Source organism: Brassica oleracea, chromosome C8, assembly GCF_000695525.1.
Source record: "Brassica oleracea var. oleracea cultivar TO1000 chromosome C8, BOL, whole genome shotgun sequence".
NCBI classification, from domain to species: domain Eukaryota; kingdom Viridiplantae; phylum Streptophyta; class Magnoliopsida; order Brassicales; family Brassicaceae; genus Brassica; species Brassica oleracea.
The window spans coordinates 35495003-35513267 of NC_027755.1; the positions used below are offsets into that span (position 1 = coordinate 35495003).

Here is an 18265-nt window from a genome sequence, read left to right on the forward strand (position 1 = left end):
CTCATACCTCGGTGTGGCCAAAACTGTACCGTTTTAACCGCTTCTCTTCTCTTCTCTTGTCTTCTCGCTTCCTCATCCCTCGGGGGCCTTCGAGTGTCTTCTTCACAAAGAAGCAAGAAAACGGTGGGACCCACAAAACTAGAATGCACCAACAAACAAGACTTGTCCTAACGTGGATCACGCCACGTGTATGGACCCAGCTTCCAGCATGTCTCTCACATTCTAGCTATCCCCACGCGTGTGAACCAAACACGTGTGGTTCAGCGGCTCTCAGGCTCTCTGGTCTAAGGGGAGTGGGCTCGCTCGCTAAATCAACCAACCATCTCCACTCGCTTGTGGAAATGAAAAGGGACCACCGCGAAGACTGAAGAACCGCCACGTGTCCCTCCATCTCTGCGTCTTCTCTATATAACCTCGCACTTGTTCCTCGATTCAAGATCACAAACCAAACACACATAGAGCTTAACGCAAAAGAGTGAGAGAGAGAGAGAGCGAAGATGTTCATCGAGAGCTTCAAGGTTGAGAGCCCAAACGTGAAGTACACAGAGAACGAGATCCATTCTGTGTACGATTACGAAACCACGGAGGTCGTCCATGAGAACCGTAACGGCACTTACCAATGGGTCGTCAAGCCCAAAACCGTCAAATACGATTTCAAAACAGACACTCGCGTCCCCAAGCTAGGGTAATAAAAGTTCTCGAATCTTTAACCTTTTGTGTTCTGTAATTTCCCGACAAGAACTCACTTAACTCACATTTTCGATTCATGACATTTTTTTTTGGTGATTAGCGTTATGCTCGTTGGATGGGGAGGAAACAATGGATCAACCTTAACCGCTGGAGTGATCGCCAACAAAGAGTGAGTTAAAAAAAAACACTTTGGTTCGGTTCAATTCCTCTGTTCCGGTTTACTTCCGGTTAATAAAGCTTTCTTGCAGAGGGATCTCGTGGGCGACTAAAGACAAAGTGCAACAAGCAAACTACTTTGGCTCCCTCACTCAAGCTTCTTCGATCCGGGTGGGATCTTACAATGGTGAAGAGATCTACGCTCCTTTCAAGAGTCTCCTCCCCATGGTGAACCCTGACGATGTTGTGTTTGGTGGTTGGGACATAAGCGACATGAACTTAGCAGACGCTATGGCTAGAGCAAGAGTCCTTGACATTGATCTCCAGAAACAGCTCAGGCCGTACATGGAGCACATGGTCCCACTCCCTGGTATCTACGACCCTGACTTCATCGCTGCGAATCAAGGGTCACGTGCTAATAGCGTGATCAAAGGTACCAAGAAAGAACAAGTCGACCAGATCATCAAAGACATGAGGTAGTTGAGACTTGCATATATGCAAAACTGTTATGTGTTAGTTAGTTTGTGTCATGATGATGTTTGTGTTTCAGGGAGTTTAAGGAGAAGAACAAGGTGGATAAGCTGGTTGTTCTGTGGACAGCCAACACAGAGCGTTACAGCGATGTGGTCGTAGGGCTTAACGACACGATGGAGAATCTATTGGCTTCTGTTGAGAAGAACGAGTCTGAGATCTCGCCTTCTACGCTATATGCGATTGCTTGTGTTCTTGAAGGCATTCCTTTCATTAATGGGAGTCCGCAGAACACGTTTGTTCCTGGACTCATCGAGCTGGCTATATCGAAGAACTGTTTGATCGGTGGGGATGACTTCAAGAGTGGTCAGACTAAGATGAAGTCTGTTTTGGTTGATTTCCTTGTCGGAGCTGGCATCAAGGTAATAAAAAAAAGATAGCTTGTTCGTCAAGTAAACCTAACTTCTTTGTTTCTTGTTGCTGAAGAAACCTTGTGTGGCTGATTGTTTGGGCAGCCTACTTCGATTGTGAGCTATAATCATTTGGGAAACAATGACGGCATGAACCTCTCAGCGCCTCAGACTTTTAGATCTAAGGAGATCTCAAAGAGCAATGTTGTTGACGACATGGTGGCTAGTAACGGTATCCTCTTTGAGCCTGGTGAACATCCTGACCATGTTGTCGTCATCAAGGTTCGGTTTTGAGTCCATAGTTATCAACCTCTCTTTCTTTTGAATCTTGCTAACGTTTTGATTTATGTTGCAGTATGTTCCTTATGTTGGGGATAGTAAGAGAGCCATGGACGAGTACACCTCGGAGATATTCATGGGAGGGAAGAATACGATTGTTATGCATAACACTTGTGAGGATTCTCTTTTGGCTGCTCCAATCATCTTGGATCTTGTTCTTCTCGCTGAGCTCAGCACCAGAATCCAATTCAAAGCTGAAGGGGAGGTTTGTGTGTTTTGCTATTTAGTACCCAACAATTAACTTGAGAGTTTTTAATGTTTGTTTTTTTGGATCTTCTTATGTTCCAGGGGAAGTTTCATTCTTTCCACCCAGTAGCAACCATACTCAGTTACCTCACAAAGGCACCTCTTGTACCAGCCGGGACACCTGTGGTGAACGCTCTATCTAAGCAGAGGGCTATGCTGGAGAACATCCTCAGGGCCTGCGTTGGGCTTGCGCCAGAGAACAACATGATCTTGGAGTACAAGTGAAGGACAATGAAGAAAAAGAGGGACCTAAGACCTTAGAACATGAAGAGTTATTATGCTTCATTGTTTTAGTTTATAAATAATTTGAATTGCGGAAGAGAGAGGCATATCAAGAAGCTTAAGTTTAATTTGTGTGATAATATGATCTGAGCTGTTTAATTTGTGAGAAGATTAAGCTAAGCTTTTGGATCAAATGTGTAATAGATTTGAGAGTAACTATGTTTGTCCCTCCTTGTGTTATGATCTATTAAAATGGATTTCTATAGTCACAGCTTGCTCTATTTCAATGTGTCTGAAGATTCATTCAATAAAGAAGACATGAATAAAGAATCACAAAAAGGGTAAAAAGAAGCATAAGAAGAAACAGACATATATAGCAAGTGAGAGATCAAGAACTGCCATCATGAACTCTCCCTCGCAGACCCACATAAGCTTTACCTTCCATCTTAGCAAGCCCGAACCGTTTCTGGAACTTGACAAGAGTCATCCTCATCACCAACGTGTCTCCAGCAATCACAGGCTTGCGGAACCTCACTTTATCAATACCAGCAAAGAAGAAGTTATTATCCTGAGACCCTCCTACTTCCGGCTGCAGCAAATACTCAAAAACTCAATCAAGCTTCTCAGTTAAAGTGATCTTACTGAAAAGTTTGCAACTTTATTACCTCAATGCATGATGGGTCGATCAGGGAAATGACCAGGGAAGAAGTTGTCATTGATAGTGACGTTCTTGATAAGCTACAGCTGAAACGCCAGGTGTGTATACTCAATCACTCTATCCACCAGCAGAAAGGGGAACCTAAGAATCAAAAACCGAACATGTTAAAAGGATCGAACTTTCAAACACGGGTCTCAACGAAAAGCTTATCAGTGTGTACCTGTGAGGCAGTATCTCTCTGATCTGGTTAATGTCCATGACCGTTGGAAACGCTGGAGATCAGAGAAGAGTTAGTGGGGAGGGAGAAATTGAAATGTCAGAATGTTGGGAAGTTTCTTACTGAGTTCGATTGGGGTGTCTTTTGGGGATGAGATGTTATCGCCATTGTTGGAGCAACGAAGCGAGAGGGATTTCGATTGCTTGGTGGGTGTGAGAGAAACGGAATGGGATCTGGAGGTGGGTTCTGGTATGGTTGTGATGATGACTCAGTGAGTCAGAGCTCAGGAAGAGTACCGAGTTGGATGCAGTAGCCATTATTATCACAGTAAAGAGGGAAGAAGAAGAAGAGAGTGAGAAGATGTATTTTTGATTGTCCAGGAAGACGTAATTGTTTAATCCATTTAGTTACCTACTTGGAATATATCAAAAGGCCCATTAGCTCAGTTGGTTAGAGCGTCGTGCTAATAACGCGAAGGTCACAGGTTCGAAACCTGTATGGGCCATTTGTTTTTTTTTTCGAAAATTGGGCGTTTTTCGGTAAAACATGGAGATTGGACGTGCAATGATTGCATATTTTCCGGTTTTCAGGCCTACCTGATCGTTACTAGGATCGTAGATATTATATGGGGGAATTTGTTAACTAACCAGATAAATCTCAAAAGATGTTAAAGGTAACAAGTTGAAGAAACCCAAGAAAAATACAAAACATGATATAGCATTAAAAAAGATTCGAACTAATATAAACAACACGATCCCACCATGTTCATGAAATCCAAAAGCTAGACAATAACACATCAAAAAAACTTAAAACACTAAAAGATAACCTCCTACTTCTTCTCAATTACCGGAAAAGCCAGGAACCTTTATCAAACTTGGAACATAGTAGCAACCATCGATTATACTATTTGTCCCACAGCGATATTCAACTTTTTGAAACTCTTCATTCTCCCCAACAACGTAGATAGTAACAGACTTGGTTTCAAAGTGACAACTACCAGCCATTTCAAAGTGACAACTACCAGCCATTTCACCACCAGCTTACTATTGTTCTCAATCAAGTAACTAGAGTGCATATGAAACATGGTCGCTTCAGGTATAACAACGGTCATCATCATGCTCCACTGCTGCTTCTTCACCCACAAGTGTATTTCACCGGTCAAACTTGATCGATGCAACAAAGAGATGTAATCTACTTTGAAAACCCCTAAAGAAAGAGAATCTCCCCACTCAAAAGTTGTAGGCGGAAGAAGCAGGGGCTCAAAACACTCTCTTTCGAAATCGAAACTCTGGATCGAATAGATAGTACCGCGCTTGCAAATACCTATCCAGTAAGGAGTCCCTCTGAAACACACGCTCGACATTGGAACGCTGAAGAACCCATCAAAGATTTTATCGAAAACTTCATTCCAAGACTGAGATTTGAAATCGTACACCCATGAATCAAGTTTACGAGTACTATCACAACTAAACTTAACTATCTTGTAATCATTAGAGCTTCTTGGGTTCGTAACGTAACCAAGACCGTACGCATAGTTGCAATAGTCATATCCACAGCAAGGTGGTGGTACAGGTACAATTGTTCCTCTACGCAGCAAGGGATTCAAGATCAAAAGATTATGTTCCATGACCCATACCAAAAGACCATCGCACTCAAACACGGCCTTAACAAGAGTAGGCACAAAGACTTTGATATTCAAACAAGGCTTTTTAAGACGGTTGAAATCGATACCCATGCAAGATACTTTGAAACCTGATGATGATGATAATGATGATGATGAATTGGCATCTGGAGAAGCTTCGGTGATGACTGTGAGCTGCTGTTCACGGCCACGCATGCGGGAGAAGTGCTTCTCGACGAAGTTCGGGTCTTCGATTAGGGTTTTACATTGTTTGCAAGTGAGTTTCATTAGTGCGAGGGATTTAGCTGGGACCCGCAAGAGTATCTCTTCCAACAACTCTCCAACAACTCAGACGACAGGTCCAGCATCGTCGTTTGGGTTATCTTCCTTTTCCTTTTCTTGATATCAGATATGGTCTGGTCGGACTTTGATTCTTGGGTTTTTTTTTTCTCTCTCTCGGAAATGCTGCAACCAGGGGTGTTCAATCCGGATATCGGTTCAGTTTAGGTTCATTTTTTTTCGGTTAGTAAAATATAACTACCATTCTAAATCCATATTTACTTCGGTTCGATTCGGTTTATATACCGTCGGTTTTCGATTTATTCGATTTTATATCAATAAACATAATTATTTAGTTTGAGATCATATAAAATGAATTTTAGAGTCATATTGTCAACACCGTCATTTATTAAAAATATATTACATATTCAAATAAATGAACAAAAAAGTAAAAATGCTTCTACCATCAAATAAAATAATCAAATCTATAATTAAAATCAGAGCCTGAAATTTTGAAAATAAAAATATGAAACAAAACAGAAACATGAAAGAAAAGTTTTTCCACTCTTCCATATTTAGTATTCATTAAAGTCATGCTTTTTTGATTGAACACGAAACTCTGTTTGTTTATAGATAAGAAAAAAGTTGTGAAAATTTTCCATTAATTATTTTTCATCAAATTTATAATCTTCATATTAATTTAGTGAATACTAAAATAAAGCAAAAGGATAAAAAAAAGACTTAGAAAATAAGATGTCTGAATTGCGATGTATTGTTATTTAATTATAGTTCAATTGTTTTACAAATTGTTCTTTATTACTATAAAATTATGGTAATAGTTATTAACACAAATTTAAATTATATAACAAATATATTTTTATGTGTCGGTATAAAATAGATACATATTTACATGTTTCAACTTTTAATCGGTTTTGTTCGATTTATTCGGTTTAATCGGTTATATACCAAACCATATCCAAATCCAACGGTTTTTATAAAATTATATCCATTCGGTTTATATGGTATATAGCAAAACCAAACTATATTATCTATTTCGGTTCGGTACGGTTCGATTTTATCATATTGAACAACCCTGGCTGCAACCGAAGTTAATGTACTGAAGACGACGATGTGTTTATAGAGACGACGGGTTTAGCAAATTGGAATGGTGAAGCCCATTTTCCTGTGTGAGGCCCAATATAAATCCACAAACCTGCGAATTACAGGTTTAACAGGGGGCAGCTGCCCCAAATGTTTCACTAGCTCATGGCCAAATCACTGGTGAGACTAGTTAAATTTAAAACTAAATCACTTTAATTTTGACAAATCAAATTAATTAACTTTATACTAATAAATATATATAATATAAACATAATATAATACAATTAATCATGAAGAATTATAAAAATGTAACATCAATTGCCATATTAATGTCGTACATGCGTGTCCAGATTTAATAAAATTATTTGTTTAAGAACAAAACTTAGATTCACCTCGTAAGGTTTGAACATTTAAATTCACTCTACCATTTATGATCAATCAAAATGACACATAGATTATTAATTAAAAAATATTAAATTAAATAAAAAATAGCTACAAAAAATAAAAACGCTAATTTTAACGACGCTAACACTTCCAGCGAAATCTTAAATCCTAAATCTTAAATTCTAAACCCTATACCCTAAATTCTAAACCCAAATCCAAACCCTTAAACCCGAACCCTATACCATAAACCCTAGTCTTAGACCCTAAACCCAAATTATATACCTTAAACCCAAAAATAACCTAAATCCTATACCCTAAACCTAAGTCTTAGACCCTAAACCGTAAACCTTAACCCAAACCCTATAGCATCTAAGTTTGGAGTTTGGGTTTAGGGTTTATGGGTTTTAGGTCTAGGATTTGGGTTTAGGGTATAGGTTTTGGGTTTAGGATTTACGGTTTGGGTTTAGGATTTACCGTTTGGACTTATGGTTAAGATTTTGGGTTTATGGTATATAATTTGGGTTTAAGGTTTACAGTTTGGGTCTAGGACTAGGGTTTAGAGTATAGAGTTTAGGTTTATAGTCTAGTTTTTAGGTTTAGGATATATAATTTGGGTTTAGGGTCTAGGATTATGGTTTAGGGTATAGGGTTTGTGTTTAGGGGTTTGGATTTGGGTTTAGAATTTAGGGTATAAAGTTTAGAATTTAAGATTTAGGGTTTATGATTTAGCTGAAAGCGTTAGCGTTGTTAAAATTAGCGTTTTTATTTTTTGTAGCTATTTTTTTATTTAACTTAATTTTTTTTAATTAATAATCTATGTGTCAGATAATCTAAGTTATGTCCTTTGTTTAATCCTAGATAGTTTAAAATGTGCTCCTTTAGTTTTAGTAATTTTATCTCGAATTCTTTATACAATTTTAATTCTGCCTCCCCCACACAAAATTTTCCTCTACATCCACCCCTGAATATGGTGTTGTAATGCAAAACTTATTATACAATGGAATGCATAGATTTAGCAGTACTGACAAAGGGATTGCTTCAAAACAATGTTCTCGTGCAAGAAAACTAGAGAAGGCCCAGTTTGCCTCAAGAATTCGTTAAAGGTGTGTTATAATAACCTTGTTTAGTGTTTGTTTGTTTATCCATCACCACAATCTTCAAAACAGACGCTCTGTCTGTTGTGTCTTTCTTGTTCTTTTTCTTTTTTGTTGCTCAAGAATATTGACTAAAAACAAAGACATTTGCCCAAGGAAATAAAAGAACAATTGAGCATTATATCGAAAGTAATAAATTATTTAAGCACACTGTAAATCTAACGACATAATCACGTTATATATATAAGAAAAAAAAATATAGAGAGTGTCAGTCCTTAAACTCACTCTCACAATTCTCCGACACAATCTCCACCTTCTTTGCATCTAATAACCCTTTAACCTTAACATCACAAGTCACCACCACTTCCTTGTTCTTCTTCACCGGTCCTGCTTCATAATCCGCCTTTAGCTCCATCTTCAGCACCAAACTCACCGCTTGTTTCGATCCCCGAGGCGGCATAACCGCGTTCTTGGTCGATCCATCGAGGTTCACATTGACCTTGTCGGATCCAGACGCGGCCTGGAACATCTTTGGGAATTTCCCGCGTCCTAGTCTCTTGTTCTTGTACGTTAACCAAACGACACCGTTTGGTTTCATCACATAGCTTACCCCCATGTTGGACGTGGGATTCTCTGCTCTCAACGTGACCTCGAAACTACTTGGTTTTAGATTTAATTTCTCGACCGCGAAAACGGGAAGAGCGGGGTTGAAAACGAGATGAAGGATGAGAGTGATGGCACCGAGGATGAATCCAAAAGCGATCAAGATTATAAAGAACCACATAAGACGTTTAGAACACCCATTCTTTTTGTTTTTCTCCGGGTTATTACGGAGTTTCTCGACGTACTTTGCGTGTTCCGGAGGAGGAGTCCAATAGATTTGATCTCTTGGTACCTGGACAACGTAGGTCTCTAGCTCAGGGATTGAATCCGGAGGAGGAAGAGACCGGGAAGGTGTGTCCAGGATCGGGGAGAGATTAAGAGAATGATTACGCCAATGGTGTGGTGGATGATCTTGGGATGGCAATGCGGAGAGACTCGAGGTTGGACGGTGCCAGGTGGGAAGAGGATCGTCGGGTTTGTCATCGTCGGTTTCATGGAAGGTGGCGGAAGGAGGAAGCCGTGGCCCCTCCATCGGAGAAAGGTGGGAGTTACAGAATGTGCGGTGGAGATTGGCTTAGAGGGAGGATGAAAGAGAGAAATGAGAGAGGATGCGAAAATTAGGGTTTGCATGGGAAAAGTAAGTGGTTGTTGTTGCATTACTCAACCTTTTCGTTGGCTTGGAGGAGCTTTTGCTATTTCGAGTATGACAACTCACCTTCAGTTTTCCTTTTTTCTGTTATTATATACTATAGTTTGATGGTGATATAAGACGTTACTAACGAGATCGATTCTTTTCATACATGAGACTAAATTTAACCATCTCCAATTTACAGTAGACTTATATACGTTGTATTTTTTTTGTTTAGTTCTTGATCTTTTTGGCAGTGTCTAGTCTCATAGCGGGTTTAGCAAACGATTACAAACATGTGATGAACATGTAAAACGTTGAAACCTTTAGTTTTTAATCATTGTATATGTAATATATTTTATAAACGAGTAGTATATATAAACTACTTATTCTGTTTCACAGAGAATATTATTTTCACATGTTTTTTTCTTATTACTCAAAAACGTTAATTCCAATGCAATTTATATTTATATTTATTTTCAATTTAATCTAGTTACAAAATATATTGATCTTACAAATAATTTTATTTATGTTTAAATATATGTAACTAATAATAACATAAATGTATTTTAATTAATTTTTTAATTTGTATGAGAAGTGTGGAAGTGACACATTTTACAATTTTTTCTTTTTTTGCTAACTCATATTTTACAAATTAAACATAGGAAACATTACACGTCCATCAAACAAAACAAACAACTCAACCAAAATGTTGATAGTCGACAAGAAGTGCAAAGAAGTTAGTTTTTCTACACTGTATTTATTGGTAAACTATTATTCTTGAAAATCGAATTTATAAATGTTGAACTAGGACAGGAAAAAATTATGGATTCGAAATTCGATTTTTTTTAGTCTTATAAACAATAATATCATGTGAAATGCACGAGTAAGGTAACAAATAAGGAAAACGTTCTTGTCTTCTTGATATGAAATGAGAGGAAAACTTCAAAGTGGAAATAAAATACAGTTAACCAGGTCTGGACGTTCGGATCTTCGGGTCGGGTTCGGGCCGGTTTCTTTTGGGTCCGGATCTTTCGGGTCCTAAACATTTAGATCCAGTAGGTACTTAGAAATTTTCGTTTCGGATTCGGGTCGGTTTTTTATGGTCCGGGTCGGTTCGGATCTATAACTAAAATACCCATAAAATATCCGTAATTTTTGGGTCTATATCGGGTCCGGATCGGGTTCAGGTATTTAGGATCTGAAAAGGACATGATATATTTAATTCCATCAAATTTAGTCGATATTTATCATATATATCTAAAATTTTACAAAAAAACTTAAATGAAACTATTAATAATTAAAATAAAATATTTTAAAACTCTAAATTTTACATTTTAAAGCTTCATATTATTTTAAAAAATGTTACAAAATCATAACAAATATTGTTAACAAAATATATTTCAACTAAATCATAAAATAATACACATAAAATAGAACACAAAAATCATAATTTTGGATATACATGTTTTTAAGTCGGGTACAAATCGGTTCTTATCGGGTCAGATATATACGGATCTATTCGGGTCGGTTCATTTCGATTCCGGTTTTTCCGGGTAAAAAAAATTTAGACTCAAAAGGTACTTGTAAATTTTTTGTTCGATTCCGGATTGAGTATTTTTAGATCGGTTCCAGTTCGAGTTTTCGGATACAGGGTAAAATGTCCAGGCCGCTAGGCGCAAGTTCAAAAAAAGAAGAAGAGAGTTTATACCGCAGCTTCCGGCCATTCAAAGTTATGATTGTGGGCCTTGTTGCTGCTCCGCTGACAATACTTTCCCAAATTTTCCATTTTCTGACTAAACACAAAACTACAAAAGCACTTAATTTTTATTTTTATTTTTATTTCTCGAAATAAGCAGCTGTCCACGAGAGAAAATATGAAGGAACAACTTCTCTTTATGGTAACTTAAAGTTTATTGTATTCAATCGAACTTTTTATTTAGGGGAATTGCACCCAGTGACATAAAAAATCTTAAAATTGACTAACCAAAAACACATTCTCTCTCCGCTTTTCTTTTCCTATCTCTTTAGCATCTCTCTAGAAAACTAATTTAACAAATAAGCCATTTTATTTAAAACTAAACAAATATTTAGAGTATTTTTATCCCTATCTTTTAAGTGGGTTCTTAGGAAGTAGGAGGTGGGTTCCACAATTTTGTTATAACTCATCTAGTTTGGTGGAATTCTTGATTATTAGTTTTTATTTTTTTTTAAATATATATATAAAAATAAGAATAGGGATAAACATGCTCTAATTTATCTTTTCGCCAGTCCACGTGAAACATGATCATGATTTTTGGAGCGATACACAGATCACAGATGTAGACACCATATATTGGAAACTATATTTGACCAAATATGAAATGAATAATTACGTATTCGTTAATTACTTTTCATATAAAATAATTTACGAGATCCCAAGTATTAATATTTCCTAATCTGTCACACCTCATGCCGATCTGTCATCTGAGTTAACGACGTGCTCTCTTCACTCATCACAACGTACCAAAATCGCCACATCTCAACATCACACGCTACTCCAAAAAGCAGACGATAATTACCTTTGACATTTCAAGTCTCAAACTCTACATATTTGCATCAAATCTGTTAATAGTCGGACAGATCAGATCTCCATATCCTACATTCATATCATCAATAATGGCTCGCTGCGACGTTCTCCTCCTTACCGTCTTCCTCGTCATCGTCACCTTCTCCTCAGTCTCATTCGCCGTAAGCTCCCTAAATCTCATCACCAGCACTAGAATATATACCTTGTTTAATGCCCACCTATTGAATCTAGATAATGATACCATAGGGCCATTACTAGTTCATACCAACTAGTTTAAATAATCGTCTTCTTGAATATAATGAAAATTAAAAATCATTTTCTTCAATTTACAGGACGATGATGCAGAATGTGTCTACACATTCTACCTCAGGACCGGATCGATCTGGAAAGCCGGCACTGAATCGATCATAAGCGCTAGAATCTACGACAAATACGGAGACTACATTGGGATCCGGAACCTAGAGGCATGGGGTGGGTTAATGGGACCAGGTTACAAATACTACGAGAGGGGTAATCTCGACATTTTCAGTGGGAAAGCACCGTGTCTTCCGAGCCCAGTCTGTTCGTTGAATCTGACTTCCGACGGCTCCGGCGACCACCATGGCTGGTATGTTAACTACGTGGAGGTCACGACGGCAGGAGTCCACGCTAAGTGCTCGCAGCAGAGCTTTGAAGTTGAGCAATGGCTTGCGACCGATACGTCGCCTTATGAGCTCACTGCTGTTAGGAATAACTGCCCGGTTTCGCTTAGGGAGAGTGTCGGTCGGGTCGGGTCTGAGATCCGGAAGACTCTCTCTTGGATCGTCTGAATTAATAAATGAGTGAATGTGTGTGTGTTTTTGGAGACTTGTTCTATGTCTTGTGAACGTGTGATTGCAATAAAGAAAAGGTGATTCTATCAAATAATATTTCATTTTTTTTTGTTGCTGTCGTCGGTAAGATTTAATCAAATTTTGAAGTAAAGCATTAAATATTTTAAAGGGTTTTTCATATTATTAGCATATTTATTATAAGAGTGATGGATCTATAAGTTTGGTCTGCAGGACCAGATCTTCACATGGCTGTCTGTCGGATCTCAAAAACAAAAAGAGATATATTGGCCGTGTTTCAAGAACAATTAGGAATCCATCAATTAGAGATTTAGTATTATTCGCAAACAGTCCAACTTGTTATAACGTTGAAGCGAAAACAGGTGCTGGTGAACAATGGACAACACCTATATACTATGGAAAACCTGGTGGATCCATAGTTCAATGAAGCATATATGATTTAAAAGTCGTTTGAGCTATATCATAAATAGTTTCATATAAACCTATACATTTTCATGCACGACTTTATAGCGTTTCTCCATGGAAATGAGAGTTTTGTTCGTTTAGACACTAAAAATGCAATTCATCCAGATGGATCATTCGGATGACTTTCAGAAATTTAGGCTTAATTTTAAAGTCCATTCAGCTGAACCAATTTGGACCATTTGAATAGAGATGGTTCATTTAAAATGGTATAATGTCTATTATGCCTCTAATGTAATTACAAACCTATATATCCATTTTGTCACACACAAAAACTGATAAAACTACGAAAACGTGTTTTCCTGCGAAAACTTAAAAACTAATTTTTCACGCCAAAACCGAAAAATCTCGTTTTCTCGCCAAAACCGAAAAATCTCGTTTTCCCGCTAAAACCGAAAAATCTCTCTCATATTTTCGCCAAAACCGAAAAATCTCGTTTTCCCGCCAAAACCGAAAAATCTCATTTTTCCGCCAAAACCGAAAAATCTCGTTTTTGCCAAAACCGAAAAAATCTCATATTTTCGCCAAAACCGAAAAATCTCGTTTTCCCGCCAAAACCGAAAAATCTCATTTTTCCGCCAAAACCGAAAAATCTCGTTTTTGCCAAAACCGAAAAAATCTCATATTTTCGCCAAAACCGAAAAATCTCGTTTTCCCGCCAAAACCGAAAAATCTCGTTTTCTCGCCAAAACCGAAAAATCTCATTTTTTCGCCAAAACCGAAAATTGTATTTTCCCGCTGGAATAAAAAAATCTCGTTTTTCCGTTGGAACCGAAAAATCTTGTTTTTTCACCAAACAACAAAAACGTGTTTTCCCGCTAAAACAAAAAAATCTCGTTTTCCCGCAAAAACCTGTTAATTTTGAAACAATTTTAATGTAAATATATAAAACTAAATAATTAAAAATAATACAGCTAAAATTAATATCAAACATATGATTAAAACAACACCAGGGTATTTTGGTAGTTTATTTACTAAACTAATTTGGATGGAAATGAAAATAAAGAAACAAACATAAGATCCATTTAGATGATTCATCTAGATGAGATATCTGGATGGACAAACAAACAATCACAAAAATCTGAATGAATCATCTGAATAGATCATGTAAATGAATCAAGTGAATGGAGATGACAAATGGTGAAACGAACAGCCTCATATGTGTTCAAATTTTTAAAACTGATATTCGTTGATTCAATAAGGGGGGTGTATTGAATTAAAGGTTTTAGGAGATTTTAGAGTGTTTTAATTTTGGTGGGATTTAATGAGTTTTGAGGTTGTTTGGGTGATTTTAGTTAGAATTTAAAAAATACAAATAACAATCGGCAGGTGGTTTGATAAAATATATTTTCTAAATTTTAGAGTTATCTAAGTGATTCAAAGATAATAGTTCTCTCTGCTTACATACATTGCTTACGAGTTTCTATACTTACCTAATCACTTATAAGCTATATGCATAAACTTGTGGCCACTAATGTATACCAACAGATGGACCATTAATGTATATTAGAATATATGACCAAATAATCTATCCACGAATTTGACTTTGAAGAGTTCCACTGGAGAAAAACCAAGAAATGTCATTCTGCTTATAAACTTTATCGAGCAACTTCATGTAAGCCATCCTCCCATACAAAGAGAAAATTAGTCAACAAAGCTCCGATAAAAAGAAAAGTAGTCAACTACATGTAAGCCTTCCTCCCTGGATACAAAGAGACAACTAGTAAACAAAGCTTCATGTAAACCTTCCTCCCTTGATGAAAAGAGAAACTAGGCAACCAGTTTACCTTCATGCTGGTTGAACCCAATGCTTCTCTCCAAAACCCCAACAAATCTTGAATGTTGTGAGAAGTAGCCATCTTGTGCATCATACAATGCTGTGTGTATGAAATCCAGAACTTGTCCCTTTAGCAAGACAGTAGTCCCCACGCTTAATGAACCTTCAAATGTAAATGAAATCTGACAATCATAAAGTTCATCACTTTATCACTAATTCAACTTATCAAGACAGCCAATTTTCAAACAGCGACCAAGGTGTGGCAGCTCGGATCAATCAACATTTCTACTGCAAGACAGTGGTGAAAATTTCTCACCCTCACTAGAGCCAAGAACCCACCCTCACTTTCTCCGGTCCCGTTCGCGACGGTGGCTTACTTGATCGAATTGAAGTTCGGGATGCAAGGGACGAAATCACTGATTCAAATTTCATAGAGGCTTAGGGGCTAGAGAAGCATGTATGAGCAAGAGCCGGGAGAGTACTGAGATTCGTCCGCCATGTATACTTTTGAAGGTGACGAAGTCAAAACCAGAAAGGGTGTCTCAGGCTTCTACCGCTTACAAGAGCTCTCAAGCAGAGGAGCAAAAAAACATTATTTTTCACGAATGTTATTTTTTTCTCAATTATCTTCAAATAACACCTCTAGAGATGTTATTCTATAGAAATTGTTTTCAACTAAAAACTGGTGTAAACTCTCCTCAAATCCCTTTTACAAATTTTCTTTTCAAATTGTTGTTTAACATTGAATAACAGTGGCTTTGGTATAATTTTTACAAATGAGTAGTTGAATAACATGAGATTTTAAGTGATATTTAATAACTCTGCAGAAATTTCATATTGAATAACAGTTGATTTGAATTTTTTTTTTTTAAATCATTAGTTGAATAACAGAGGATTTTAACCAAATCTCATAATCTCCTAAAACACCTAGTTCAATACATCCCTCTAAGAGTATGATTGAACTAATTTTAATTCCTATCTTGGAGAATTTCTTTCATATTACGTGGCCAAATTAAAAATTATTTAAATGGCGACCAAAAAAATCAATGAAAATAATTTATTCCTCTTCATTTTTTTTAAATTTGACATTATTTATAATAAATATTTTTGTTTCAATGTTCTTTCTTGTTCTTTTCAGTTTAAAGAATCATAGAACAAAACTATTTCTTATAAAATCCGTGAAGAAACAATAAAAAATAAATATTCTTATTATTTTGTTCCTCTTTTGTTTCTTTATTCTTTATTCTTATTATTCTTTTCATAGTCATCGGTTAGATAATCTAAATAACATTTTATTCATGTTTTTTAAAAACTAATCGTATGAATATGATAAATGGATATAAAATTATGAACAAACTAAAGAAATTATGGATAAAACTTGCAATCATAAACAAATCATTGTTGCTATATTACTTGGAAACTATAATACCAATATTGTTAAAAAAACTATAATACCAACATTATGGACAATGGTAGTATCTTAAGTAGTGGACATGCCGTGGAAAGGCACAATGAATATGTCACCGTAAGTTAAATTATTGTTGCTCTATTACTTAGTGGACGTTTGGCAAACAATTGAAAATCAGAAAGAAGAAATGCGGTGGGCCCGAGAAGAAATGAAAAAAGTAGATGGTATGGGCCTCGACGGATCAGGATATCCGGGAAATTCAGAGTATCCGGATCCGGATCCGAATCCGCCGAATCCGTGAATTTAATATCCGGATCCAGATTTTGGATATCCGTCTCGACATTCTATTACCCGCGGATATCCGGATTTGGATCCAAATCCGTAAAAATAATTAAAAATAATATTATTGTTATAAATCAATTGGTGGATGTCCATAACCGGCACAACCCTAGAGAGAGACGGCCGCGAGACTTGGAGAGGAGAGAGAGACAGCTACAACTTGCCTATTTCCTAATTCGTTTATGGTTATGATTTGTAATCTTTCCTATTATTGTATTTCTATTTATCTCTCTTGTAACCCCTATATAAAGGGAACACTTATTCATTAATAATATACAGAAACTTACAGTTCTAAATCCTTAAGTTTACAACACGTTATCAGCACGATAGCCTCTAACACCCTCAGCCTAAAACCAAATCGCTAAAACCCTAAATGAAAAGGAATATGCCTTGGAATTTCGAAGAGGCCGTTCTCCCAAACCGTGAGGGTACAGAAAACGATCAAGATATCAAATCGAAGCCCTGACCGAGACAAATCAGTCAGTGCAAACCGCTTGTCGATCTGACCACCGACGCGCCCTTACACACAGATACAGTGCGCGCCGATTTGCTTTGGAACCCTAATCCGAACCCGACGATACCGACGAACCCTAATCCGTCCGCGACTCCGTTCCAGCTCGTGTCCACCTGATCAGCTCCAGCCCCAAGGCATTCCTGATCCTAGAAGAACTCAGCTTCCGTTCGCATCAGAGCCACTCGCGATCCGATAGAAGCAGCTCGCGTCCCAGCCAGCTCGCGTCCCGATCGTGTCTAAGCTCGAGGTTCATTCTTGGTGGTCCGGTTTCTACAAACAACTAAACTAAAGGTATTTCGAATTCTAAGAACATAATGAATCGAATTTGGTTGATTGTAAAGAATGAAACCCTAAAATATAATCTCTAAGATGAAAGCCATAGGATAATAGATCAATCCCTAAGCGAGTAAATCGAAGCTCTATAAGTTCGATCCCCAAACCCTAAAAAAATGAGATTGATCCATTGAAAAGGTTTTGAATCTCAAATCAAATCCCTTTGATCTAAGATCAAATTTTCGAAATCCCTAAACCCTAATTCAAAAACTATTGATTAATTAAAACTGATTGATTGGTTGATTGAGATTGAATTTGATCATCCTGAAATTGAAATTGCTTGTTAATAAAATCGAAACCCTAAAACCTTAATTCTGAAAATCGATTTTGATTGTTTGAAATTGAACATTGATTGGTTGATTTGATCACCTAGAACTATTGTTAGGATTGTTCAAACTCGAATCTGATTGTTTGGCTTGCTTAAACTAAAACCCTAATGACCTAGTTTAGATTATCTTAAAATCAAAATCTGAAACTACATATTAGGTTAAACTGTTCTAGACTTGATCATACTCGTGGCCGTGTGGCCTTGTTGCATTCATACCATAACTTAATCACATTGATTGATTGCAATTACACTTAGAACTTATTCTAGGAATGATGTTGAATTGAATCAAATAGCCGTGTGGGATCTTCGCTTGGCTGATAGGTTTGCTTGTTTTGATTGAAGCATGAACTGATAGAAATAAACCATGTTAGGATTGCAATTACAAGACAAACTAAATGCATAAAAACGAACTAGTTTGCATCCATGGCCGGGCGGCTTGCTCATTGGCCGTGAGGCATAGATCTTGGCTGTGAAGGCTTGTTTGACTGTTTGAACATAAAACCATAATCGTTTAAACATTAAAAACTATTCCTAAAAGATCTAAAAATATTAATCTATAACTTCAGATGTCGAAAATCAACAACCT

At 37.0% G+C, this 18265-nt stretch overlaps 4 protein-coding genes, 1 long non-coding RNA gene and 1 other non-coding gene across 6 annotated transcripts; 3 read left to right on the forward strand and 3 right to left on the reverse strand.

The window, feature by feature from the left end:
- The first annotated feature begins 318 nt into the window (after positions 1-318).
- LOC106311363 (inositol-3-phosphate synthase) lies at positions 319-2799 on the forward strand. Its single transcript, XM_013748557.1, has 7 exons — positions 319-685; positions 791-859; positions 939-1322; positions 1397-1739; positions 1833-2009; positions 2083-2271; positions 2355-2799. Exons 1-7 carry the CDS (start codon positions 498-500, stop codon positions 2535-2537), a joined length of 1533 nt encoding a protein of 510 aa, XP_013604011.1. The 5' UTR covers positions 319-497; the 3' UTR covers positions 2538-2799.
- Positions 2593-3760, reverse strand: LOC106311372. The gene is made up of 4 exons (XR_001264001.1): positions 3533-3760; positions 3413-3464; positions 3200-3333; positions 2593-3123 (listed from the first exon to the last, which is right to left on the reverse strand). It is a non-coding gene; the product is annotated as an uncharacterized LOC106311372 (long non-coding RNA).
- Positions 3761-3840: 80 nt separating this feature from the next.
- On the forward strand, positions 3841-3914 carry TRNAI-AAU. The gene has a single exon. It is a non-coding gene; the product is annotated as a tRNA-Ile (tRNA).
- A 393-nt stretch (positions 3915-4307) lies between these two features.
- Positions 4308-5318, reverse strand: LOC106309280 (putative F-box/LRR-repeat/kelch-repeat protein At1g11620). The gene has a single exon (XM_013746324.1). It carries the CDS (start codon positions 5316-5318, stop codon positions 4308-4310), a length of 1011 nt encoding a protein of 336 aa, XP_013601778.1.
- Positions 5319-8107: 2789 nt separating this feature from the next.
- Positions 8108-9106, reverse strand: LOC106311367. Its single transcript, XM_013748562.1, has one exon. It carries the CDS (start codon positions 9021-9023, stop codon positions 8157-8159), a length of 867 nt encoding a protein of 288 aa, XP_013604016.1. The 5' UTR covers positions 9024-9106; the 3' UTR covers positions 8108-8156.
- Positions 9107-11598: 2492 nt separating this feature from the next.
- Positions 11599-12608, forward strand: LOC106311369. Its single transcript, XM_013748565.1, has 2 exons — positions 11599-11849; positions 12021-12608. Exons 1-2 carry the CDS (start codon positions 11778-11780, stop codon positions 12495-12497), a joined length of 549 nt encoding a protein of 182 aa, XP_013604019.1. The 5' UTR covers positions 11599-11777; the 3' UTR covers positions 12498-12608.
- The last annotated feature ends 5657 nt before the right edge of the window (positions 12609-18265 follow it).

Coding starts and splice junctions, on each gene's coding strand:
- LOC106311363 (XM_013748557.1), top strand. CDS start 498: ATGTTCATCGAGAGCTTCAAGGTTGAGAGCCCAAACGTGAAGTACACA. Junction 860..938: donor GGAGTGATCGCCAACAAAGA/GTGAGTTAAAAA, acceptor GCTTTCTTGCAG/AGGGATCTCGTGGGCGACTA. Junction 1,740..1,832: donor TTGTCGGAGCTGGCATCAAG/GTAATAAAAAAA, acceptor TTGTTTGGGCAG/CCTACTTCGATTGTGAGCTA.
- LOC106309280 (XM_013746324.1), bottom strand. CDS start 5,318: ATGAAACTCACTTGCAAACAATGTAAAACCCTAATCGAAGACCCGAAC.
- LOC106311367 (XM_013748562.1), bottom strand. CDS start 9,023: ATGGAGGGGCCACGGCTTCCTCCTTCCGCCACCTTCCATGAAACCGAC.
- LOC106311369 (XM_013748565.1), top strand. CDS start 11,778: ATGGCTCGCTGCGACGTTCTCCTCCTTACCGTCTTCCTCGTCATCGTC. Junction 11,850..12,020: donor TCTCCTCAGTCTCATTCGCC/GTAAGCTCCCTA, acceptor TTCAATTTACAG/GACGATGATGCAGAATGTGT.